This window comes from Zerene cesonia, chromosome 10 (assembly GCF_012273895.1).
Source record: "Zerene cesonia ecotype Mississippi chromosome 10, Zerene_cesonia_1.1, whole genome shotgun sequence".
Lineage (NCBI taxonomy): Eukaryota > Metazoa > Arthropoda > Insecta > Lepidoptera > Pieridae > Zerene > Zerene cesonia.
Window position 1 is genome coordinate 7,812,266 of NC_052111.1, and position 26,294 is coordinate 7,838,559.

Consider the following 26,294-nt stretch of genomic DNA (forward strand, 5'->3'; position numbering starts at 1 on the left):
AATAATACAATTCGAGATACAAAAAGGAGTCTGATCGTCTAGATATAGAAACAAATCAAAACGAGGAGCTAGTTATAGGTTTTACTATGTCTGTGTGTAAAACAAACAAATTTGGTGTTGATAACTTGGCTTTTAAATATTTGACATCTGCCATGAACCAACTATGTTCTATCAGCTATGGTCTCATCTATGTCAATTGTCAATTGACTTTGATTTATTGATAAATCTTTTATGTAGGTAACAGCACTGCCATTCATAAAATAAAATTGAATTGAATTTATGTAGGTACATATTTATATGCGATAAAAGTGCTGTTTTTATTTATCTTTAATATATGTGTTACTTTTCGCTTAAATTATATAACAAATCCTTAATTGTGTGGCATTTAATACTTCTAAATAGAAAGCTTACTGTATGATATTTTGATCGTTTGATCGATAAAGGTGTTGAATTTGTATTTTCGTTGCATACTGTGGTCTTTATTAATCGAATAATTTAGTACTTATACGCATAAAAGTAGTTTACTTTTAATGTTAAAAGTCTGTTAAATATTGCTTTCATAATAAAGAATAATGGCCAAACTGTCTCTGACACTTTGTGTAATAATTGGTAAGTTAATTGATACAAATTAAGACGCTCTCTATATTGTTTTTTTTTTTTCTTTTTATTATACTTTTATCATTTCTGAAACAATAAATGCGAAAATGTTTGTTTGATCGTTTTTCTTTCACACCGTAACAATATTATTTTATGGTATGGTTTTTATTTCTGGAGATAGTGAGGTGCTTCGAAACTACTGCTACATTTTATCGTGGTGAAACATCGCATTCTGATGGGAAAACCGACTACGCAAGCGAAGCCGCTTGCCGAAATCTAGTTATAAAAATATCTTACACCTATGACATTACAAAACTCTAAATAACTAGATAACGATTACTTAAAATCTTAAATGTAGGCCATTATATTGCAATTCAAGGTTAAATAACTATCGACATTCGACACAGAACAATGAAAAGATTGAAACACAACATGCAATAATATATTTTCTTATTTTTCAGCTGCAAGCTTCATCATACCTATATGTGATGGTTTTAGAGGTAGAGGCTTTGGCAGAGGCAGTAGTAAGTATGATGCAAAACCTTCACCGAAACAGGGTGCTCCAATGGCAGCTGGTGCAGGTTATGGAGCTGGACAGGGCCCAAATCCCAGCCCTGCTAGAAGAGGTCTCGGTATATCTGCTTGGGGTTTGATTACCCTCATAGTATCAATAATTTTAGCAATGGCTGGCATGTACTACTTCTCAATTTGTTATCCTGTTATGTGCAAAAAGTCCCGAAAATATGACATGATCGGTTTACCTAATGTGGCTTAGTTATAAATTACAATGTACCGGAATCACAAGCTTCTAATATAAATAATTATGTCATCGATTTGAATAGAAGTAAATGTGATACTTTTTGAGTTTTAGAACAAATTTTCATGGTGGTTGTGATTTGTGAGGTAAACAAATAATATTAGACTGATTCATATAGCTATGTTAAGCTATGCTCCACTATTTTTATAAGGATTTTATTTTTAAAAAACTATTTTATAGCAATATACATTTTATATTAAATGAAAATTGAAATAGTGTTCATTTGTATTAAGTAGATGTAAGATTCTTTAAGTTTTGCATGTTTTATTCATGTAATTTAAAAGATGTAACAATTTTAATTTGCCATGAAAATGTATACTATTACAATTTAAATTGCAAAAATGTTGCACACTAGGCATATTGCTTTGTGAAATACAAACAAATTAAATACAGTACAAAATAAGTGATACTAATTAAAAAAAACATTGGAATTATCAATATTTTTTAATAGTAATTTAATCTCAATTGATGTACTAATGCAAGAGCTATTTAAATCAAGACAATTGAAAGAAATTCAATAATTACTCTAAATTTTTAATTGGATATAATATGAATGAATGTTTATCAGTATTATGGTGCCTTGATTGCCTTGTTTATTTTTATAATATTAATTGGGAATGCTCAAATAAAGATATTAAACATTATAATATGTGATTTTATTTATTCATTATATAATTATTATTTTTTTATATTAATAATTGTTACAAGAACTAAATATGTGCACTATCACAAAAAATATTTTGAGTGTTCTTTTAAATTAAAACTAGCTTTTGTCTAGGGCTTTTCGTAGTTCAATAGATGTTATTATAAATATAAACCTACCTCTGAATCACTATCTACATATTTAAATTTTTTATTAACCCATCAAAACGCGTTTTGTAGTTTTAAAGATCTAAGCACACATACATACAGACAAACTATGTAGTGTAATAACAAATATGTAGTATATTGTGTATTTTTTTATTTTTAAATGCTATTTAACTTATAGCAAGTATTATATTATCGGTGATAGTGCAAATATTATCAAAAACGAAAAAATCCATTAGTGCATTGTTAGCAGTTATGCTTATTTTCTGTGACTATAACTTTAAAAAAAACTGGAAAGGAATGGTAAGGAAAAGAAGGGGCATTGATGATGTCAAAGGGTTTTACGTTTTAGTTTTTGATCCCATACGATTTCCTTTCTTGGCCCTCTATATATAGCTGTAACAAATTGCATCCCAACCAGTTTAGTGGTTTAGATGTCAAGAAGTGAAAGACAGAGTTACTTTCGTATTTATTTCGCTAACTAATGGAGGTTCTCTTTTTCAATTATATTAATATATTTAATCACTGAATATCATAAAAATTGGTAATATATTCAAACTTATAATTAACATGAAATGATTGGAGGTAACAATTGAAATAAAACCATAAAAACTTAATTACCATTTATTATATAAATAAAATTCACTGTTAAATGCAAATATTAATCACACAATGGAAGCTGTAGTTATCATTAAAAAATATCATCAATAAAAGGGCTACTGTGATGTCTACACAATTTTATTTATATCTTGTATTTAATATGATCACTGGTCAAAATGAATTATAGAGAATCTATAATTTTAAAAATATAATTTTAAAACTAAACTTACTATATTGTACAAACAATTGATTTATTATTAAATATTCTATGCTTATTACTTCTATGGAATCAATTAATAAGATATGTGACACTGTTATAAATTAATATAAAACATTGGCAGTTTTCACCTATGCATCTAATTTAATCTAAAACAGTTATTTGAACATTACACATTTATTCAAGATGCGGGCAGTACGAATATTACAATCTTGTACTGTGTAATAAAAAAATAAAATTCTTTTAATTTAACAGCTATTAACGATGTAAGTTTTGTATCACAAAAATTAAGTAAAAAATTTTTAGTCTATTACAGGATGATGCTCCTTTTTAAAATGACAGAATTATCAAAAAGCTTACACTAACAGTTCTAGTCTAGCGTTTCAGTCTGGGACACTATAGTTCGTCCTTCTCAAGGTCCACATCAGAGAGATCAATGTCTTCTTCAGGTGGCAGTTCTCCGTCCTTGCCGTCCCAGGGCTCGGTGCTAACAATCTTGGGCATTTCTGCTCCACGCACTGGTGCTGTTTGACCTCGACCGAACGACAGATCCCTGTAAAAATAAAGAAAAACTTGAAGACATATTGTGAATGCTTTTTTATGAAGTCGGTTAAAAAGGGGAGAATTTGTTTACGTGCATCAGTTGTGAAGTTGCAAACGCTGTTCTCAATTATAATGTTACATTTGACTATAGCATTGTTATAGTTTATGAGTTGCTTATATTTGTGTACATAAAAACGCTATCCAAACTGAATCAACTAACTATAGCGTACAGAACTAGTAAATACCTTTACTTAGAAGAAACATTCCACTAATATTATCACCCTTCAATAACAAGAGTAGCTTTCAACTGTCTTGTCTATTTCAGCGAATCTATTTCATACATTATCCTTAGAACTTAAATATAATTAATGTCATAACTCAAGGAACATTTTTGCACCAATTTCACACCCATAACCCAAGCTATTATTAAAGGAGCGTACCTTAAAAACTCATTAATGCCACTGCTCGAGAAGGATCCTCTCAGTGTTGAGAACTTGAGTTTCTTCGCGTTGACCACCGCCATAGCCGGGTAACCGAACCCGCCGAGCTCCAACGCTTTCTCTAAGTCCTCTTGCGCACCGGCTTCCGACCAGACCCAACTAAAAACACATTATAAACATCGTTTTTATAAAAGAAAGGTTAAAATACTCGTATATTTCTATTTAGGAAAGAAAAAGAGTGACCGCCGAGTCTCTTGGTAAATCTTCTCGATAGAGGTCCTTAACCACCATAAATCAGCAGTAGTTTTAAATAAAATGACTATTCGTAAAGACTTTTAAAAATTTACATGAATAAAAATGTTTTTGAGTTTGAAGAGGGAAAAGGAGTAAATAGAAAAAAAAAATCCCATGAAAACATGTACCAATTCGTGTACACTATTTTCAACACAGTCCACTTTCAATTTTAACTACGCGAATAAAAAAAAAAATCAACTGGTTTAAAAAAACGCTCAAAAGCACCCACCCCCACATCTTCGCCTTATACTTCTCGCCGAGCGTCTTCAGTATGGCAATGTAGTCGTTCCTGCAGGCCGCGTTGCAGTCGAGTATGTGCGGCAGCACCGACACCACGCACAGCGGCTTTTCGCTGCACGCCTTCATCGTGTCCTCGTTTATCACCTGAAAAAAAGGGCGGTTAACATATCGCTTGTCAGAAAAAAATATATATAGTGGAAACTTTTCCAACTTGGCTGGCTTGTGTCACTTGTGTTTTTAAAGGAAAAAAAAGGTTTCATTTCCAAAAAAAAAAATTATTATTTCAATATTTTTTAAACTGCCATGTAATTACAATGTTCTATATAGAGCAACCTGATTTTAATTTCATTATAAATTGATTAATTATCGCTTTTTAACATTTGATATTGCGTTTACTAATTAAATAAGTAAAAAAAACAAAAAAAAAATTGTTTTACGCAAAAATAGACGAAACAGTGACGTTATGTCCCATGTAGAAATAAATCAAATCTACGTACAAAACAACACGTGCAGTTTACGGCTGAACGATCTTTATGTGTTCGATTGTAAATTCTGGTTAGTAACACGACATGGCGCAATAATTCATATTTTAAATAAAAAACGTAAATATTTTAACGAAATAATACGTCATGTAGTAAAGGACGTCAGCCATTTTTCTACGGTAAGTTGTAAAACGTAACTGGCTCTATTTTGAAAAATTGGCGGTTATATAATCTTTTCCATATTTAAAAACATTTCTTTCGACAATGATTTGTTTATACAACTTATATAATCGCAACGAATATTTTCATAACAAAAAACGAATTGGACATTGTTTATTGTAATAACAATAACAAATATTGAAGTATAAATAGGTGTATATTTAGAAATTGCGATAGTCCTGTCGAGATATCGGATGTGAAAACATAAGATAATATTAGATCACAATTATTAAGTGAGAAAGTAATTTAATTCGAAGTTAGTTATTTACTAATAATAATTAATTCAAACGAATTTCTATCTTACGGGTACGTTACAACAAAATTTATACAATAGTTATTTCAACAACAATTGATGAATTGTGTGAAATTTTTTGATAAGATTTTAACGTGATGCATTTCTCGTCCCATCAAATACCCGCAATCTTACATTAGGTTCTATTTTTAGTTCTTCCAAATACTAGATCTGAATAAGTAAATAAAAACAGTAAAAATTTTCAAACAAATTCCCCAAAAAAGTACCTGAACAACGTCTGGAGCCGGTACATTTTCAGCCAATTTCTCCAGCGCCCAGGTCACAATGTCGCTGGATGTCCTGCCTCCGTTGTAGTCTTCCACCGAGTCACTGGTCTTCTTGCCACCCGGGAAGAATTTGATGGTTGGGTAACCTTGCACTTGGTAACGGGAGGCCATCATTTGGTGGACGGTCGCGTCTAGGGCACCGAGCTTCACCTGGAGGGAAATTTTGTCATGTGAATTGTTTAAGAAGAAAATTTTGCTTATAGGTTCGTAACACGACAATTATGAAATATTATTTTTGTGAATAAAATAGTTTTGAGAAAAATATATTTATTGCTAATTCCTCTTCGAATTGAACCAAAAAGTGAAAGAAAAGAAACATATATAAAATAGTCATCTGCATCTTTGATCTTCATGATTAAAAAAAAAGTGTATCGATTAAATCAAATGTCTCAGACTTAAACGAGATGGTCATGAACAAGTCAAACTTCGTCAATATAATTGTTTGACTAGATAGATTTCAACTCAAAGTAAGAGTAGAGTAAGAGTCCTTTGATTTGTTTTAATAGTGAAAATAGTTAAAAAATTAATTTTGATATGGGTATATCAAAATTATTTTTTTTTAACAAATCTAAAAGAAAATCCTTTTATTTCATCTAATACAAACCTTTCCTTTAAGCTCAGTGGCTGCCTTAGCCCACTGTGGTTCTAGGTTCTTGCAGTGACCGCACCAGGGCGCAAAGAATTCTACCAACCACATGTCTTCGCTGTCAAGCACCAGCTCTTTAAAGTTGCTGTCGGTAAGTGTGATAACATCGGACTGAAGAAGAATAAAAAAGGTATGATACATTAATGATGTATAGAGCTTTGGCACTGTATGTTATTTATGCAGTTTGTATGTGTTATTTTAGAATGAAGCAATAAACACAATTCTATTCTAGCATAGCATAATATATACGATGAATATTCTGCTTTGAATGCAGGCCCCTAGAGAAACGAAATTTACATATTTTGTATGAATAGGTCTATGGGCAAAATATGTGTAGATTTATTCTTTAAGTATTTTGTATCTTTCGGTCACAGAAGTAACATATATAAATACTGCTATAATAATATAAGTAGATAAGATCTGCAGCTGCTGCTCTGATACACGACATATAAATGACGTAAAAATCAGTTTTTTTTTAATTGGTAATACAGGGAGTATTAGGATCCTAGGTGGTTGTCTCGTGCATTAACATCTGGTTACTTGATGTAATTTATGGTTAAGACCTCTTTGTGATAAAATAAAAGGTTGGATCATCAGCTTGTTTGTTATTTCGGTTTCCCTAATTCATAAAACATTATCTCTAATATCTAATCTGGTCCATGCTTTCATAAGTCCGAAAATAAAGAATATACGAAACGAAGCGGATTGGTGATTTCGATACTATGTGGTCTGACTAAACTAAAACAACACAATTGGGTTATTAGCGCGATAACGTAATATTGCACTCCAGGCTTGGTCCAAGATGTTCAAATAAACTATTAGTATCACATCCCCCGTATTGCGTGCCAGTTAATCAAAACATCTTAGACTAAACCTGTCATATAATTAAAATAGATCTTCACTTTAGGTAATTTCGTTTATATGAATCACGCGAACAGAGCTATCTATGGTATCGTCATTTTAGAAAAAAATTAGTAAGAGCTGTATGGATCATACTCTGAGAACGTAAATTCACCATTTACGATCATACTATAGTGATCATTGACCCAGGAAAGTGTTAATTAATTAAAGAACATCCATTTCAAAACTTTGTTTTAATATCGATGTACCTAAATACTCGATAAACAGTTAGAAAAGCAATCATAAACACTCATTGTGCATAATAATTAGGTAGTCATATATGTATTTTGACAAAGTCCATGAGCTATTTTTGTTCGTGATGCGTATATTGGAGACACGAGAAAAGTGTTGGCAAGTTTATTCACCCTATAAGGCGCATACGTAGTACGGAATTATACGCATCAATTTGTCTGTTACGTACAGAATTTAAAAGCCCAGCTTTAGGCGGTTTATTGCGTATTTCACTTCGCGTTGGGAGTAATTGGTCAGTTCATTTAGATGTTTGTCCTATTTCAGAGATCCTTTCCGTCCTAATCTATTGATTTTATATTTAGTTAACTTTACGATCAATCGTACGACTTTATATTTAAAAGCAATATTGACTAAACGTCAAGCTCATAATGAGGTATTGACCTTTACTTATAACACTGACGTGTCTTTACTACAAACACCGAAGCATCTAGAAAACTACGTGGTCGAGCAAACTGCGTCTATAGTGGGTGTCGAATGTGGGCGAATTCACGCCCAATTATACAAAAACTAACTTTCAATGTTTCGTAACAAAAATACATTACTTACTTCCTTCCAACTATTATAAATACGTTTGTAAGGATGTATGTGTTTGTTGCTCTTTCACGCAAAAACTACTGAACCGATTACAATGAAATTTGGTACGTACACAGCTGGACAACTGGAATAACATATAGGCAACTTTTTATCCCGATATTACTACGGGAAACAGACTTCCGCGGGTGAAACCTCGTGGCGCAGCTAGTTACTTATATAATAGGAAGATTAACGAGCAACAGAATTTTTGCTCACATTATAAATGCGTATGTTCGTTACACTATCACGGGTAAGTGACAGCATCGATTCGGGTGAAATTTTAATTGAAAAAAGCTAAAGAACCATAAAATCGACCCTTTTAACGGTCTGTGAGTTTTTTCGAGAGTGGAACCGCCGGACATCGTTAGTAACTAATAATGTATCAAATATTTGACCAAACATAGAAAATAGGATGTTATTAATTACCAAGTTAAGCTAGTTAACTAGTGTTAATATTATTTTAAAGAGTGATTTAAGATAAGATGTCATTGCTCCCTGTACCGAGATAAACAAAGCATAGAGGATGTTGAAAAACTTCTTTAGAAATAAAAAATATATATATAAGAGCATACAGTTAGTATCTACAATGATTTTTTTATTTTTTATTTTTTAGTCACTAATAAATTTTTTTAAATAATTATGTAAATTTTACTCTATTCTGCAAGAAATCGACACCCTAAAACTGACAAACAATACTTTTAATTTATCAACAATAATAAATATTTCATCTGTTATTGAACAGTTGAACAGTAATACAGACATCAATCATACAACAAAACACAAATCTTAAATTTTTTATTGCAAAAATGCAAACTAAAACATGTTGTTTTAGTATCATGTTTTAGTTTAGAGCATACAAAATTATATTACAAAAGTTTTCTTATCAGAGACGTATTGTCCAATTTAATGATTCTAGCCTGCTCTTTATAACTCCTTTTACGGAATAATTGATCTTGTAGTGCTTCAAATCTGAGTTTCTTTAATGACGGTGTAAGGGAAGGGTTTGCGATTTGTTTGTTTCCCGTTCTTTTCACTTTCTTCCATACAATTTTATGGCCATATAGGTTATTTTGTGATCGCTATTTGACGAAGTGGTGTTAATATTTTGCTTAGTAACAGACGTTTTACTTCAAATCAATGACATAGTTATTGCTTAAAATGCATTTCACTATAACCTTACTTAATTAGTACATACTTTTTCAATTGACATCATGCTAAAAGTAGTTAAGTATTTTTCTAATACACAAGACACGTTTTAAAAAAAAAAAAGTGGAAAAGCCTACATTCAAAACTGAACACTCATGAATAATCTTTTCGAGTTCATAATAAATATTCACGATAATTAAGGAGAATATCCCCATTGGTGCAATAACATTTATATAAGATTATAAAACTTCAACCACTTTTGCTCTTATTTAATTTAGATCTATATGCTGATAACATTAATTTAAGTTCTTTCAAAAATGTTACCTTGTCTGAACTGGATCCACTGGATTTCTTGCCCAGATTATCATAAGCTTTATCTTTGGCTGCCTTTAGCGCTGCATCTACAAAGGATTCTGCTGTTCTCTGTCCTTGGTAAGGAGTGTGTTTGCTGCCAGTGAAAATTTTGATAGTAGGGAATCCACTGACGCCATATTTCTGTCCCAATTCCTTGTATTGGTCAGCATCTACAGCACCCATTTTAACAATTCCCTGTGGATAATTTAAGCAATTAAAATAAAGGTAAAGGAATTTGGTTTGATGCAAATACTGAGTTATTAACATCAGTAAATTCGTCAGTGTATTTTTTTTTCTATCATTACATGTAATTTATATTATATTAAACTATTTAATGATATGAATTACAACTCATGGACAGTAGACATTGTATACCTACGTAAAAATAATTCTCCCGACTGTGCTCATGTAGGTGGCGTGAATCAAAAAATAAAATGCGAAATGATGAACTTTTGTCTTATGCAAAACTAAGGTATAGAACCACATGTGAAAAAAGCACTTTTTTTATTTAAAAAAAAAAATTATACCTTTAGTGCCCTAGCTGCCTTCTTATACTCCGGGACAAGATTCTTACAATGCCCGCACCAGGGTGCAAAAAATTCGACTATCCACAATTCATCTGAATTCGTAACTAGTTTTTCAAAATTACTTGGTGTTAATTGTACTACGTCTGAAGAGGAGTCGTAAAGGGCATACGACCCGGCGATGAAGAATAATAACCCTGATAAAAGAAAAAAAGAAAAATTAATACCGGCGAATAGGCTATATCGAACATAATTTCACAGTCGTTATATGTTTATAAACTTACCTAGATGCTTTAAATGTAACATTTCCGCTACTTAAAAATCTTACACTTAATTAAAAACTACGTTATTGTATAAAATCAGCGCAATTTACTCGTCAACCGTGAATATCAAATTCTTTGAGTGAAACAAACACGTCAATTCTTTTTGCCAAAATAACATGGACAAGACAGAGAGATTGACTAAATTGTCAATGGAATTCGTGGAGTTACGCGATTGGTGGATTAAATTGCATCCGGGAAACGCAGGAAGTGCTAGAGAATATAAGAGGAATTTCCATGGTAGGAAGGTATCTGATATATATACTTTTTATATAAAATATTAAAAGTGGGGCTGTAACTAGGCGGAGGATATTTTTCTTATACCTCTACAGTTTCGGATCGATTAGGTGTAGAATGACATTAGCCGGGCTTCATGCTTATTCTATAGCCTGTACGACATAATAAATTGATTAATTAATTATCATTTGAATTTACGTTCATTGTTTGAATAATGAATTTGAGTACCTTATGAAATTTGTAGTGATAAAATAATTAAACAAGTATTCTTCGCTTAGAATGAGCTTATATGAGCTTATTACTATCTTTCTTTTTCTCTCTTCTATCAAATTATGTTCAAAATCAAACCACCATTTTCGAATGATTCTGTTATTAAAAACAAAAATCTAGTTGTTTTTATATTCCGTCTAAGTATCGTTTAGGAACGACAAAAGCTAAATTTAATTAATTTGTTGAGTAAAAATTTCACTCCTCATATCATTTAATCAGAATAACAAAACGAAATATTGTTTCAGGATTTTTAAAAGACAAATCACTATATATAAAACAAAGTCGCTTTCCACCACCTGTGTCTGTATGCTTAGATCTTTAAAGCACGTAACAGATTTTTATGGTTTTTTTTACAAATAGAGTAATTCGAAAGGAAGTCGATATAATATGTAATAATATCCATTAAAAATAGGAGATATACTGTTTAAATTATAAGAAATTATTATAAACCCTAAATTATAAGAATAAGGAAGGACAGCATTTGCCGGTTCAGGCAGTTATGTATAATAACGAGTTTTGTGGACGCAATAAGTATTCAAATATCAAACATACCCAAATTAAATTTTGCCCGTAAATAAAATTCGTAATTATATGATACACGATACTAAGTGTTTTTACACGATAAGTAATGTTTAATTAATAAAAACGAATGTTTTAGCCATGTAGGTACTAGGTTTGAATGAAATCGTTCTTTCTCGGATATTTTAAAATGTTTGTTTTTATTTTTGATGTCTAAAAATACAAGACGGAGTACGGATAGAGAATGGGTCATCCTCGTCGTTGCTATAACCACAGATTGAGAACCAGTTACTCCGGCTATTACATCGTTGTGTATGTTGAATACTTTATATATATCGCTGTAAATGTTTGTCTATGGTTTAAATCTGACTAGATACTAATATTATAGTTATCTGTGGATTGAATAACAACAACGCTCGTGCTTCTACAAGTAATTATTGAGAAATATTAAATTTTATCTTTTATTTTATACATTTTGATAATTTCATTTCAGGGTGTCTATAAAATGAAAATCTACCATGATTGGGTTAAAAATAATAAGGAATTTCATTAAAGGTATGCGGTTTTTTTGTATTTGTAGGTTAGGTGAATGTCATAACGACGTTCCTTATAACAAGGTTTGTTTTGAATGCGATCGAGAGTCGTTGTCAATTGTCAACAGTCAATTTCGGCGGGAAATATTCGTTTGGCGGCGTTTGTGACTTGTGATTTGGGGTCACGCAGAATTTAGCGCCATTAATTAACAAGTATATCTTTGTTCTCTCCAGCCCCTTCAATTCGATTTATAATGACTGCCGCTGACTGCAAACCATTTACTGTTCTCGTTGAGGGAAACATAGGCAGTGGCAAAACTACATTCCTCGAGCATTTTCGTCAGTTTGAAGATATCACTTTGCTAACAGAACCAGTAGAAGAATGGAGAAACCTGCACGGATGGAATCTCTTAGTAAGTTCAATTATTTAGTATTTAACTTTTTATACTGTGACAAAATAATGATTTAATTAATATTGCGCAATTTTCAGGATTTGATGTATAAGGACCCTGCCAAGTGGGCTATGACCTTCCAAGCTTACGTATCCTTAACCATGTTGGAGATGCACCGTAGACCAACCCGTACCCCTGTGAAGTTAATGGAACGATCAATTTTTAGTGCTAAATATTGTTTCGTAGAACAAATGAAGAGGTTAGGAACATTGCACCCTGCGCAGTTTGCTGTTCTCGACGAATGGTTCAACTTCGTAAATCGCGAGATACCAGTCGATACTGATCTTATAGGTTAGTTTTATTCTTAATTTAAAGAAAAATAATCAATTAGGAGACTTTTTCAGTTTCATTACAATATAGTGTTGACTGTTTCATATCAAGTGGTTTTGCTAGATATTGTTACTGCATATTATGGTTCTGTATTCTCAGTGAATTTTCATAGTATTGTACTATTAACATTTCAGTTTACCTAAAATCCACACCATCAATAGTATACGAAAGGATAAAGAAGAGGGCACGCTCAGAGGAGCAGTGTGTGCCATTGGATTATATTGAACAATTGCACAAACTACATGAAGACTGGCTTATAAACAGAACCCACGCTGAGTGTCCCGCACCAGTAAGTGTGCTACTTTACTTACTGTATGAGAGTTTACTTTCAATAAAACTATGATTTGTCACTTTGTCATTTGTCTAACTGCGCTGTGCTATTATTAGTTGAGATAGTTCAAATATGCTAAAATCTAGCTGGTACTGTTAGTCAAAACACTGCTACTCTTCTAAAGTGTGGACTCACTGTAAGTCTCAGTTAATCCTCCCATCTTGTTTGCTGATGACCTCTGTCTCGTTTACCATCTCGGGGGTACCAATTGAAAACACATTTTTAAATTGTTCTAATACTATAATTCTGAAGAGTTTGTTTGGTGGAACACACTAACCATTGGTTTGAATTGAAAAATTCCTTTTTGTGTTCAATAGTCTATTTATTGTTGAAAAAAAGAATAATTTTTCAAAATTTATTTTTATTTTGAAAGATATTCATTCTCGATAGCTTGCTGCATCCAGATAGTAGTATTTCAATATTTAATACCAATGGATGAAAAAAATTTACTTAAACTAGTCATTATAACATTTCAGGTTTTGGTCCTTGATGCAGATCTGGATTTATCTCAAATAACTGAAGAATACAAGAAAAGTGAACACCAAATACTTAAAAAGGCTGTGGATGTGGTCATGCAATCACCAAATAAGCTAAGCCCAAAAAAACCTGTCATGGGTTCGGCTATAAAGATAGTACCTCAAATAAGACTTTAATATTAATTTAATTGACTAATTTATGTTTTAATATAAGTATTATATTGCTAAGAAGTTGGTTTTGACAAAAAAGGAAGATATAGGAAAAATAGGAAAGATAGGAAAAAATTCACTAATTTACCAGTTATATAAGAGACTTACATATGTATTTACTTTTGATTAATAATGATTCTATTAATTAGTTTAATGATTTTGATTTGGCTAGATTGAAATTAATATATTCAACAATAATGTGATTAATTTAATACTTTAAACTTATAGAATACTAGATGCTCGTCTCGGCTCTGCCCGCATATCGAGATATCTTTTTTATCCAAAGGGAGCATTTAATTAGGATTAAAGTATCCTATCTAAACAAAATTTCATGAAAATGCGTTCAGTAGTTTTAGTGTGATTGACGGACAAACATCAAAACAAACAAACATATTTATAGTATTATATAGTGTGAGGTGTGATTGATTTTATAGTATGAATTATAAGTTTTGCACAAGTTTTGCTAAACAACATGTACTGACTGTACTAAACTTATTTGAGTTTTTGATCATGAAAACATCTTGGAAACACTATTTCTTAGGAGAAATTCTTAAAATCACAGTTAACCGCCAAAATGATACCATCAGTAAAAATTGCTCATTGAAAGATAATATATTATCTTTTTTTTAAAACTATCTAATATCTAATTTTAAACTTTAAAAATGAAAGAAATGGTATTAATTGCATGCAAATCATTTCACAGAAACAAATGATAAACACAATTTATGAAAATTTTAAATTAAATAGTTATAACAATTATCAAAACATATTATTTAGTTATATTTCAATTTAACTTTCCAAATTTAATTTATTATATTTGTCCAATAATTTTGTTCATTTGCTGTTCAAAATCATGTTCCAACATTTACCAAAAGAATTACTTTTTAATTCCCAGAAGTGCAATTTTGATCATTAAATGCCCTAAAAATTATACACTAAATTTTGTAACTACGCTTCACTTTTTCCACTAGTGTATATTAATATATTGTTTTAACCTATTTTAAGTTAGTGGAATTATGTACCGTGTAGTTTAAATATAATTATAATAATATTTAGTGAAAATAAAATTTATCGCCTATCACCTATTTATCGTTAATAGATTCCTATCAATAAAATTAAATTGCTATCTCTATCCGGTATTACCATACATGACATAAAATTGCTAAATTTGACCAAAAATTCGAATTGATATCAACATTTTCAACACACCAAAATATGCCTTATTTGTGAATATAAAATCATTAATTGTTTAGTTCTTAGGTAAGAAATTAAATTTAACAATTATGTACCCAGTTATAGTATATCTACTTAAGTAATATTAGTTTTAAATACATGTTTGATTCTGTGTTGTATGAATAAAAAAATCGAAAGTATGATGCATTTTACTGAAGCTTACCTCATTTCCTTTTTAAGTTTGGTGAATTAGTTCTTAGAAGTGTCTTGAGTGTGGTAAAACCAGAGTAAAATAAAGTTATGCTATATGGCAGACAAAGTGCATGGCCAGATGTAACTATTGCTTCTGAGGATTATTGAGAGAAGAGAGAGGAATCATACCTACATTTTAATGTTAAGGAAAGTTTGAAAAATTATAATGCCTTGGTCAATATTGTTATCTTCTGGTAAAGCTAAAATATTTTGAAAGATCTGATGGTCTAGTCATGACGCTTGCCCGCCAATATTCCTAAATATATTCGTACATTCAAATTCATTCGTTCCTCAAAGATTACATATAAGTGATGTGACTGAGTACAGTGAATTGTATCATTTCGAAAATTTAGTGAAACGGGAATGATTTTTCTTAAATTGGCACGCGGGTGACCATATCTTATTTTTTACACCACGTTAGATTAAAACTCAGGTATAAAATAAATAAAATATCATACCATGAAATTTGGGTATGCATGCGCCTCTTACAATGAAAGTTTTATAATTGATAGCGCTTCTCCAGGAATGCTGTGCCAATAATAGTATATAAATATAATAATAGATTGATTATATTCTTTTTATTTGGATTCATATCACCAGTAAGATTTTCTTGAATTTTCGAATATTTCGAAAACCAAGAAATTTTTACTAAACACAAAATTTAATGTTCTGAATCTGAATGAACTTCTCTACCTGCAGTTACCATATTAATTATCAATTAATTACGTGTCACTCTGTATGTTAAATACTATGTATGCTACTTTTAACATTGCATCGGAAATAATATTTTGGTATAACTAAATCGCACCATTAGGCTTACGACGTAATATAAATATATTAATTTGGTGATCGATAACAAGTTAGTAATAGTATTCTTTTTATGTCATAGCGGGTAACTGATCTGGTTGTTCTTCTGATGATAAGCGATCACTATCGCCCATGAACATCCGCAGGTAGTGCCTAGGGGTAAGGGATAAACCGGCCTCTGGTTTCCCTCGCTCACTGTACGAAACACAGTGGTATTCTACTATTTCACGTCGGTCTTCTGTGAGTGTGTGGTTGTTTCCCGATGTGAGCTAATCCAATTTGTGCCGAAGCGTGCTCGACTCCCATATTAAAAAATCTTGTAATGCAATATAATTTTTACAATTATATAATTGTAATTTCATTTATAATAAATTTTTTGCAGAATAAATTGTTTTTTAAGACTCCTATTTTTTCATCTAAGAAATTAATGATAACTGTAAGCTATATTAGAACTTCTAAGCGCATTTTCCCTGTTACATAGGAAATTTAATACCATAAATAATGGCAATCTACTACAAATGTCACACGAATGTTGTGTCATTCTCAGATGTTTACATGCCGATATTTAGTATTTAGGTCAAATTTATAATTAAATTCTATAGGAAATTATTAATTTTTATTAGATAGTGCAAGGTGCAATAAAATTTATTGCATAAATTCGTGTTTTTATTCAAATTGTGATGAGTTCTTGTTGTGGCAACGAGTTAGTTTTCAACTCGGTTATTAGTGAAGTAGTATCCACAAATTTAGGCGAACTTGTTAATTTAGCGCAAAGTATTGATGGTTATTTTGTTGTATTTGGTGCTATTATTGTTATAAGTGCATTTGTTATATACACTGGGCGTAGAAGCGGTGTTGATTTCCAATCAGAATAGACTGGTGAATGAAAGTAACAGTAATGAAATTGTATGGGTGCATATTATTGAAGTAACACTGTCAGGTAAGATTTGCGGCTTTCGTATTATTTTCTTTATATTTATTTCGACAATGATACAAAACAATTATATTGTATATTTCTAGAATTAAATGATTTTTTGTGGATAATTAATCATAAAAGTACAATTTGATAGATTCCAATTCATTTATAAAATTTAAGAAACCTTGTGAATGAATCCATTTAAACCTTAATTAAATACTTATACTTGATTTCTAAATAACCTTGTGCATCTATTAAGTCATTCTTCAATTGTTTTGTAACTTGTTTTAATGAACTGTATGCATAAATTTACGATTTGTCTATGTTGTTGTATTTGTTCTATTTCTAAAGAGCATTTTCAACCAATTTCAAAAAAGGAGGAGGTTATCAATTGGTCTTTTCTTTGCTTTGTTATTTTAGAACTTTGGACTCGGTGAACTGAAATTGATGATTTTTTTATTTAAAGGCTGGTGCCTACTGTGTATACCCATTAAAATTGGGTCGCTGACAATTTGAAGGTATTTTATTTTTTGTTAATAATAAAACACCTTATTGTGATATAATTTGTTGAGACATTTTACATGTGCATAAAAATATATTTCAATGAAAAGTGCTCACTTGCACTCAATCAACTAATGACACCTTTAAAAAATAATTAATATTATATCCAGAAAGAATACTTTACACCTTAATTGAAATACCTATTTGGATGTTTATGCAACTTAATATAGTTCAGTGTAGGTTTTTGCAGCTTCCCTTGCAAAGTCGAAGGAAAGCTACCATCCAAATTGAATCAGAGGGTTATTGATGAAGAAGAGAGACAGAGCTTCTTATGCATTAATAAAATAAATAGCTGTAGCCCGCAGCTTTGCCCGTGCAATCTAAAAATAATTTCATGGTACAAACTTTCATCCCCTATTTTATCCCTGTGAGGGTAGAATATATCACAATCCTTTCTAAGCAGATTACATCAGATAACATCTAACTGTAAGCCATATTTCAGCCCGATCCGTCCAGTGGTTTGGGCTGTGCGTTGATAGATCACTATTTCAGTTAGTCAGTCACCCTTGAGTTATATATGTATATATAAAAGTAGGAATTTAAATATCATTACGTCATTTCTTTTATATCTTATATTTATAAAATTTAAGAGCCAAATGTTGGTAAACGTCAAACTCAAAAACAGTTCGACCTATTTGGGATAATTGTATTTGTTTATTTTTGTTAAGGCACATGGAAGGTTACCACTAAGGGGTCTCTAGTTAAATGTACATGTATTGCTGTCTTTTATGATAATGCATTTTTTAAACAACCTTACAACAATTGATACAGATTTGACTCTACTGCTATTCTAGAAAAATAACAAAAATTAATCGACACATAATATGGGTATGATACCTTATTGATTTTCAATACCGTTGATAATAATGAATAATTTTTTTTAATAGATGATTTGAATAAGTAGTTCTAAATGGACTAGGTCACAACATAATTGTGATATTCGTGAGATGTGACGTTATCATGACAAATTACTTCTTGTCTATCAACTTTGTACTATGCGTATGCTTGTTTTTATCTTATCAGCTGTTGGCAGTAAAGGTCAAAATTGACTTATATTTTTGAATTTGCTGCATATTTTGATATTCATATCCCTACCCCTTCTATGATATAATAAAGGCAAACTAACTCTGTCTGTCTGTTCTTCACGTCTAAACTACTGAAGCGATTTGGATGAAATTTGATACAAAGATAATTTGAGGTTGTAGGCCCTTGGGGACAGGAAGTATGTGGGGAAAACCTTATTTTGTGATTAAAGTTACAAGTTAAAGTCGAAAATTCCAAACAGATGCTGCTTCATAATCATAAAGAAGAATTTACATTGCAATCGCAAATAATGTTATTAAGACCCCGTGCAAAAAGCATGTAAATGCAATGCAATGCAATTGCAATATTGAAAGTGTAGTTATCTCACCTCAAACGAAAGTGAGCGCGGCCGGGTGAGCGCCTAGTGTGTTACCTCACGCCTAGACCATTTCACTTTCCTAGGCAGAAAGCGTTAAGTGAGCCACTACGTCTTGGGGGTCAGTAATGGTTATCAAGGTTCGTAACTACCGTGTTGGTATACTTGGAATAAGGGCCATAAAAACTGGTCTTCAATTTACGTTCTCTATAATATATGTTTAACCTATGAAATTATCTTGATACATTTAAGATTCATTACATAGATATTGCAGGAAGATTGTGATGCAGGAAGACAATGGTAAGCGATATCGTCTAAATAACAATGATGCCTCTGGCGAGAACGATACCCCAGCAGATTCTAAAATGGGACCAATGTACCAAATTCTTAACGCACAAGAATCACGTCAATCAGTTGAAAACCCACGGAATAACAAAATAAATATAGTCAAATAGCAGCGGACCTCCTTCCTTTATGGGAACGTAAATAATAAATGAATAGATACTACTACTGAATGATAAAAATTGCGATAAGGCGATATTTGGTTTTAAAGATAACAATTTAATTAGTTAAAAATCGACATTAAATCCTCCTTCTTCTTCTCTTTGTTAATGGCTTCACCGACATTGGAATCCTGCTCAGCAGTAATGGAGGTTTTTAGATATTCTTTTTGTTTAGATTTAATTACTTTGTTTATTATTGGGAGTGAAGCTCGATCTTTATGGGATCTTAGACTAACATCATCAACCCATTTATGTTCCTACAACTGGGACACAGGTCTCCTATGAAGGTTCTTCGACTATGATATATTGCTGGCTCGTTTTTTTTGTAGATAGCGGTGAACACGCGATTAAAGAGTTTTGTTGTTGATTGAGTTTTCTTGGTGCGGCTGGTGCATTAAATTTCTAATGACATCAATTTGTATCAATGTGTCATGTCGATTGTGCCAATATCGCTCTCATTCCAGAAGGTTTCTCTCGATTGCCCTCTGTTAAATCATTACTTTTAAAAAACCACTTCTACCAATCAGCATCAATAATGTACCCTATTGACTGTACAAAGATGCTTTTACCGAAAGGACAGCGCGATCAATTTGTCATTTACAATTTATGTAATGTCAATCTGTTTCAATTATAGCTGACTGACTGGTGGTGCTGTGATTACAATATATTATTTGTTTCGTGTTTTTTCCTACCGAAATAACTCTGCTATTTCTGAAGTGGCATTACCGTAACCTATCCTAGGATGTTACATTGACACAATCGGTGACATGATTATAGACGTAATAAATGGGTATAGTTTATCTCTATCTGAAATAATCAAGGTACGGAGTTTTAGAAATTAAAATAAAGCGGGAAGCTATATTTATTTGAAACATTTGTTTAAATGAAATAGTTAATTTTAACAAAAATCTTAACGCTTCCGCTTGTCAGAACTAAGCCAAATGGTAAGCACTAGCTTTCAAATTAAAAAAAATCACAAAAATTAGGTTCACCCAGTAAAAATTTACATATGAGGTAAAAATCACCAAAAGAAAAATACTGTAGAATTCAGAGCTTTTTAGAAGTCGGGTGAAAAAGTGATGAAAACACTTTTACATATAAAAATACGTAACGTCATTTTTAGTGCATCTAAATTTATGTACTAAACTAATACGCTATTGGGTCAAATATGCAAACAAATTTCTTAATCAGTGATAAGATAATTAAATTATAATTGGTAACGTAATTATAAACGAAATACGATTTCACCTTATCTTATATATTTTATTACTATGAAAGCCGACTTCTCGTTTGACTTACAAATTACATATTATGGTCTTGGTCTATTACTTCTTGATCAGGTACTTACTTATGATTCAGGTACTTACGTATTTATGATAAATAAATTCATTATATTTATCTCGATCGTGTTTTTATGACATTTTCTTTGGTTTAGGTTTGCTAGTCTAGTCACTGATTTTTTTTTATCTTTAAAAGTAGAAGGGAATTAATTTTAACTCCTTTATTTACGGTGGTTGTTTTTATGTCAGCCCACTCTTGGCCGCCGTGGTGGATTATGGCTTGATCCGTTATAGCAGGATTGTGTCCCAGCAGTGGGAGCATGTATGGGCTGATGATGATGATTTCCATTATATATGTAGTTTGTCTCTGATATCCTACAATATATAAGCACACTTCACTGAGAAAATGAAACACTAAAATTTGAAGTTCGTCATATATTTTTTCTATTCATGTCTATTTGTGTCAATCAATCATAAAAATAATATTTTATCTACATTATTTAATACATAGAAAATGTCACAATTTATTATCTTTGCTCATAGATTTTGTCAGAAAAGATTTCGTATAAAAATTTTACGATTCTATAATCGAAATAGTGATCACTTTCAGAAATTTGCTTCCAAAATAGTAACACTTATTTTCTATACTATTAGGATATTATAATATCCGAGATGTCAAACAATTTAAGATCATAGGCGCCAGAAACCTGTATCGACCTGCCGTTGATTGGTGAATTACAAAATACGAAGAGACCGTAGTATACAATAGTAATTCGTATGTATAGGTATTGGGTTGATGACGATAATATGTGCATAAATAGTAATATCCTAACAAAACGATGTTTCACCGGATGGTTGATTAAGGGCATTTCTAATTATGTTCCTGGAAAGACTTGGTTGCTAGATATCCTAGTGAATAAATTGCCTCATTCTAGTTGAGATAGTAGCTTCATTTAGCACAATATCGAAGGCATTCTAATGTTTTGAGATAGCATCGCTATTGTGGGCGAATAATATTATATTGCTCGAATTGTAGGGTAGTTTTCGGCGATTTAATTAGGTGTTTAGGCCATAAATAATTCATCATATAGAAATACTTATATAATTGGCTAGCTGTTCGCCTCGGCTTCACCCGTAGTACATACATAGTCTATGTCACTCAGTGTAATTGTAGCTTTATAATGGTGAAAGAATTTTTGAAATCGATCCAGTTGTTTACGGAAATAGGGATTTTTTTTATGTATAAAGATTTACTGACTTTTGTTGCTGTGTCGTTGGATATAATGATCATTGTCTTAAATTTCCGAGTAACATAATATAATGTCGTTTATTACAATGCTATATGTATAATATATGTATATACAATGCTATATATATTTTATACCTGGGAACGCTTTCTAACCTTGTTTACTTTTACAAACTTTGATAGTTCCATAAATTAATACCATTAAAGCTAAATAACAATAAAAAGATAATTGTGTTCTTTGATTGCGTTCGTAAGGGCAGACTGTTGCTGCTTTCAAAAATACTCCAGTATTTAATAGTCGATACAATACGCTAGCATTAAATCACCTTTTTTGCACAATCGTGATATTTAAACCAAAATTATACCCGATTCTTTATTATCACAAAAACCATATGCAATTGTCGGCGAGTATGTTAAAAATAATAAACACATATAAGCGCTGTTGCCCCATCACGTACGGAGAAGAAAAAAAAAACAAATGTATGCCAGAGTAGTAATAATTTATCCGTGTGTCATTTAAATCGATTTAAGATCTTGTCCCATTTAAAATGTGATTAACTGAAGGTATCGCGCAGTGAATTACAAAATGTAAATACCGCGACGATCGGGTGCATTGCAATTTATTTGTTTGGCTGTTCGTATGATATATATTACGCATATATATAAATCTCGTGTCACAATGTTTGTCCTCAAGGGACTCCTAAACCACTTAACCGATTATAATAAAATTCGCACACCATGTGCAGTTCGATCCAACTTGAGAGATAGGATAGTTTAAATAATTTTAATTACGATAAATGACAACCCGGGCGGAGCCGGGGCGTGCAGCTAGTATTACGTATATGGTTGGTTCCTTAAATTAAGGTTATTTGGTGTTATAGTCAAATTAAGCTACTCGTTAAATATTGAGATTTTTTTTTAAATAGAAAATTTTGACCTGGGGACGAGATTTATTTCGCCGAATCATGGAAACTCATAAACTCTCCACAATTGAATTCCTTCTACTCTTTCGTTTTCATGTGCCTAAGGGACACCGCGTAAATATGTATTGAACTATTAACTTATTTTCCGAAATGAGGCATTAGTTTATTTTAAAACACATTAAATTTCGGAATTCTGTAAAGCATAAAATTTGTTTTTGTCCCAAAAAAATTGTCCAACAGCTTGACAGTGCTCCTTGAGTTCAGGATCAAGGGTTCTTTTCAATGTAGTTTTAAAGAGAAAATGCTACATATACATTTTCAGATGAAAAATAATCGTATTTTATCACCTCCGTAGAACATTGTGTCAAACATTATTATTTATTTAGATTTCGTTCCTCGCTAATCGATTTAGAATCATAACAAATTAAAAAATGAAACTACAGTAAACTATCGAGAAGATGTGTTAAATCATTTCCTGAGAAAAACACACCGAACTCGAAGCAAATGGATAATAATTTATAGTTGTTGATTGCAAAAAAATATCGTTTTTACTTTTTACGAATCTACATCCTACTATCCTACTATATTATTATTATCCTTCCTACTAATATTATAAATGCGAAAATTTGTAAAGATGTGAAAGTTTGTGTGTGTGTTTGTTGCTCTTTCACGCAAAAACTAGTGAACCAATTGCAATGAAATTTGGTATGTGGATAGCTGGACAACTGGAATAACATATAGGGAACTTTTTATCCCGAATTACGCGGGTGAAACCGCGGAGCGCAGCTAGTGGATAATAATTTATAATTGTTGATTGCAAAAAAATATTGTTTCTATATTTTACATACTTCATTATATCAAACAGCAGCGATTAATTTTTATTATACTTAAAATATTAATTCCATGTCGGCAATCAAGACATCGCGTAAAGAAAATAAATAAATTAAAGCCTATTAAAAGATTTAACGATCGCCGATATGATCGCAACCTTGGTAGTGTGGTTAGTTACTGGTCTGAACATCAGAAAATAGGAGAAAAAGTAAAAGTAGGCATATATTGTAAATAATTACTTAATTTTCTATTTAAGGGTTGTACGCGAAGAAATTGAATCGAAAGTAGAGTAAATCTTATGATTTACATTCTTTCCTTATTGTAATAGTTAAATTAAAGGTGTATTTATATGCGTTTTCATATGGGCCAAATTATCAGTAGATTCTTTAGTTGCTTTTAAATGTTACATTTTCTACTAATTAATATCATTCAAGCTGTTGTTACTAAATAGCGTTTAGAAGATAAATCTTCTGCATCATCACGCGTATCATTCGTGCAGTGGTTTACTGATTTGATTGAACGCATGACCCCATCGTAAACAATCGAAGAGCACAAAATGCAAAAAGTCGTTAAGATGGCGGGAGAACGGTGGGCATTATACAATGTTTTATATTCCACATAAATATTAACCGTGCACACTGCGTCAGTGGTGTATTTGAAACGCAGATCGGCCGCCGCCTCGTGATCACCATTGACTTTCATCGATATTAAAATTCATTGTTTATCGGGAACGTGGTGTATGCACGAGTTGGTGTGGTGGTGTGGTGATTTGTCAGAATTTTCCTACGGCACTGGCTAATTTGCGTGAATGCACAGAAATTTTTGTTTACTTCTTGCGGTTGTTGTTCCGCTTTTGCATTTTTGGTGATTGGGTTGACTTCTTTATCATTTTCCAGTCTTGTGTATTTCTTTATTAAACATATGTTAAATGTTTCATATTAAGAAAAAGGTCTTATTCTATTTTATAATTGGTCAATCTAATATTTTCATTTGTTTCTTGGTATTGACTTGGACTTCTAATGTGTTCTTCAGCAGTGCCAGAAGAGCTTACTAATAAAGCTACTATTAAAAGCTATGGGTTAGTATTCAATAGGTTAAATGGAATATCAATGAGGTGTTTTCAAAAGTGAATTTGAGATCGTCATAATAATAGTTTGAGTTCAAGGTTTGTTTAGCTAACATAAATTGTAGAGCTGCTTACATTATTACTTCCCTCATTGTTTATTTGACTTTTTTACGGTTTCTAGATCCCTATTTATCAATATTGTATATGACAATATCTCCATCCGTCGGCAATATTGAGTTATAGGAAATTTGTTTGGGTTCAAAAATCATATAATATATAAATACTATAAAATGGCTCCGCTGCGAAGTAAAGAAAGACAGACAAACAAACATACTTTTGCGTTTATAATATTAGGAAGAAGAATTAATTACAAAGTAGTTCTAACGAAAAAATGATGGAAAACCCAACAAATATTTATAACAGTCTTATCTAACAAGCACATGTGCCAAAACGAGGTTCAGATAAGCTATTTTGATTATGTAAATAAGTCGAAATAAACACCTTAATGTTTATAGAACAATAAGACAATCCTCAAACTAATATTAGCAGTTGTTAATGATATTCCACGCGAATGGCATCCGTCCGTTCGTCACAACTTCCCATCAAGCGTCTACGGCCAACAAAAACCGTAGCGAGAGCAATGAAAACGGAGTTATTGACCACATTTGCTGCGTAATGTGCTATGTTGGTGCAAAAAGTTGCTCCAACGGCTGGATAACTCGCCTAACTTGAGCACCGTGACTTGTGAGAAGCAGTGCGAAAAAAGCTTCGGATTAACTCGAGCTTAAAGACAAATGAGAAACTGGACAAATACAAGCAACCAATGCAAACATATTGAATCAGCACAAGCGATACGGTGTTTGACATACGTCAGTTAAAAAGTTAGTAGATAGTACAATATGCAAATTAGCATAAAGCAAATTATTATTGACTTATGTGCTTATATGGTTATCCTTTTAAGGTCAGTTGAGTGCTGATTTCTTCTCTTTTTCAGAAACAGACATCCAGTTTAGAGTAAGCAAATGAATTATTCCATCGCCTTTTATCCTACATTCATGTTTTTGATTTTATGGTCCGATATTTACCGGTTTGTGGAAAGTTTTCAGAAGGTCAGCAATATTTTGCATGTCATGAATTTATGGAGTTATGCGTTCGATTTTTTGTCATTAATAATGTATGGTGACACGTTTAGATTGTGGTGCTATTGAATGTTAATAAACACAAATCTACCGTACAACGAATGTCGTGTATTGGAAATCAATATTTGAATTTGTGAATTCAATGCAAAAAAATTGCCGAGAATTTTATTTTGGATTTTTCTCATGAATTATTCATGGTATAATTAATTATACGGCATGTTTGTTAAAAGTAGGTGCCCTAGACAAAACTAGGGGCGTGACCAAGGTCTACCAGTTTGTGGTGCAAGTGT

The 26,294-nt window shown here is 31.6% G+C and overlaps 5 protein-coding genes across 5 annotated transcripts in view; 4 read left to right on the forward strand and 1 right to left on the reverse strand.

The window, feature by feature from the left end:
- The window catches only part of LOC119829392 (translation initiation factor eIF-2B subunit delta), a 4,791-nt gene extending 4,527 nt beyond the window's left edge, over positions 1-264 (forward strand). Inside the window, exon 7 of the mRNA XM_038351863.1 lies at positions 238-264. Coding sequence (XP_038207791.1) covers positions 238-264 — 27 coding nt within the window. The remainder of the gene's footprint in view (positions 1-237) is intronic.
- A 21-nt stretch (positions 265-285) lies between these two features.
- LOC119829717 lies at positions 286-1,470 on the forward strand. The gene is made up of 2 exons (XM_038352356.1): positions 286-609; positions 1,059-1,470. Exons 1-2 carry the CDS (start codon positions 573-575, stop codon positions 1,370-1,372), a joined length of 351 nt encoding a protein of 116 aa, XP_038208284.1. The 5' UTR covers positions 286-572; the 3' UTR covers positions 1,373-1,470.
- A 1,402-nt stretch (positions 1,471-2,872) lies between these two features.
- On the reverse strand, positions 2,873-10,682 carry LOC119829281 (protein disulfide-isomerase A6 homolog). Its single transcript, XM_038351720.1, has 8 exons — positions 10,515-10,682; positions 10,234-10,427; positions 9,677-9,901; positions 6,440-6,592; positions 5,776-5,985; positions 4,545-4,699; positions 4,022-4,180; positions 2,873-3,591 (listed from the first exon to the last, which is right to left on the reverse strand). Exons 1-8 carry the CDS (start codon positions 10,534-10,536, stop codon positions 3,435-3,437), a joined length of 1,275 nt encoding a protein of 424 aa, XP_038207648.1. The 5' UTR covers positions 10,537-10,682; the 3' UTR covers positions 2,873-3,434.
- Positions 10,683-11,990: 1,308 nt separating this feature from the next.
- Positions 11,991-13,964, forward strand: LOC119829693 (deoxynucleoside kinase). Its single transcript, XM_038352326.1, has 6 exons — positions 11,991-12,006; positions 12,070-12,131; positions 12,344-12,522; positions 12,600-12,852; positions 13,026-13,180; positions 13,699-13,964. Exons 2-6 carry the CDS (start codon positions 12,095-12,097, stop codon positions 13,873-13,875), a joined length of 801 nt encoding a protein of 266 aa, XP_038208254.1. The 5' UTR covers positions 11,991-12,006; positions 12,070-12,094; the 3' UTR covers positions 13,876-13,964.
- Positions 13,965-16,705: 2,741 nt separating this feature from the next.
- Positions 16,706-26,294, forward strand: part of LOC119829759 (solute carrier organic anion transporter family member 74D) — a 61,931-nt gene continuing 52,342 nt past the window's right edge. Inside the window, exon 1 of the mRNA XM_038352442.1 lies at positions 16,706-17,080. The gene's annotated coding sequence lies outside the window, so the exon portion shown is untranslated. The remainder of the gene's footprint in view (positions 17,081-26,294) is intronic.

What these genes read in the sequence shown, in the direction of transcription:
- LOC119829281 (XM_038351720.1), bottom strand. Translation starts at nt 10,536, where the DNA reads ATGTTACATTTAAAGCATCTAG. An exon ending in AGGCAGCTAGGGCACTAAAG is followed by an intron (nt 9,902 to 10,233) that starts GTATAATTTTTT and finishes AATTATCCACAG; the next exon opens with GGAATTGTTAAAATGGGTGC. An exon ending in TATAAGGCGAAGATGTGGGG is followed by an intron (nt 4,181 to 4,544) that starts GTGGGTGCTTTT and finishes ATGTGTTTTTAG; the next exon opens with TTGGGTCTGGTCGGAAGCCG.
- LOC119829693 (XM_038352326.1), top strand. Translation starts at nt 12,095, where the DNA reads ATGATTGGGTTAAAAATAATAAGGAATTTCATTAAAG. An exon ending in TGCACGGATGGAATCTCTTA is followed by an intron (nt 12,523 to 12,599) that starts GTAAGTTCAATT and finishes CGCAATTTTCAG; the next exon opens with GATTTGATGTATAAGGACCC. An exon ending in AGTCGATACTGATCTTATAG is followed by an intron (nt 12,853 to 13,025) that starts GTTAGTTTTATT and finishes TTAACATTTCAG; the next exon opens with TTTACCTAAAATCCACACCA.
- LOC119829717 (XM_038352356.1), top strand. Translation starts at nt 573, where the DNA reads ATGGCCAAACTGTCTCTGACACTTTGTGTAATAATTG. An exon ending in GACACTTTGTGTAATAATTG is followed by an intron (nt 610 to 1,058) that starts GTAAGTTAATTG and finishes CTTATTTTTCAG; the next exon opens with CTGCAAGCTTCATCATACCT.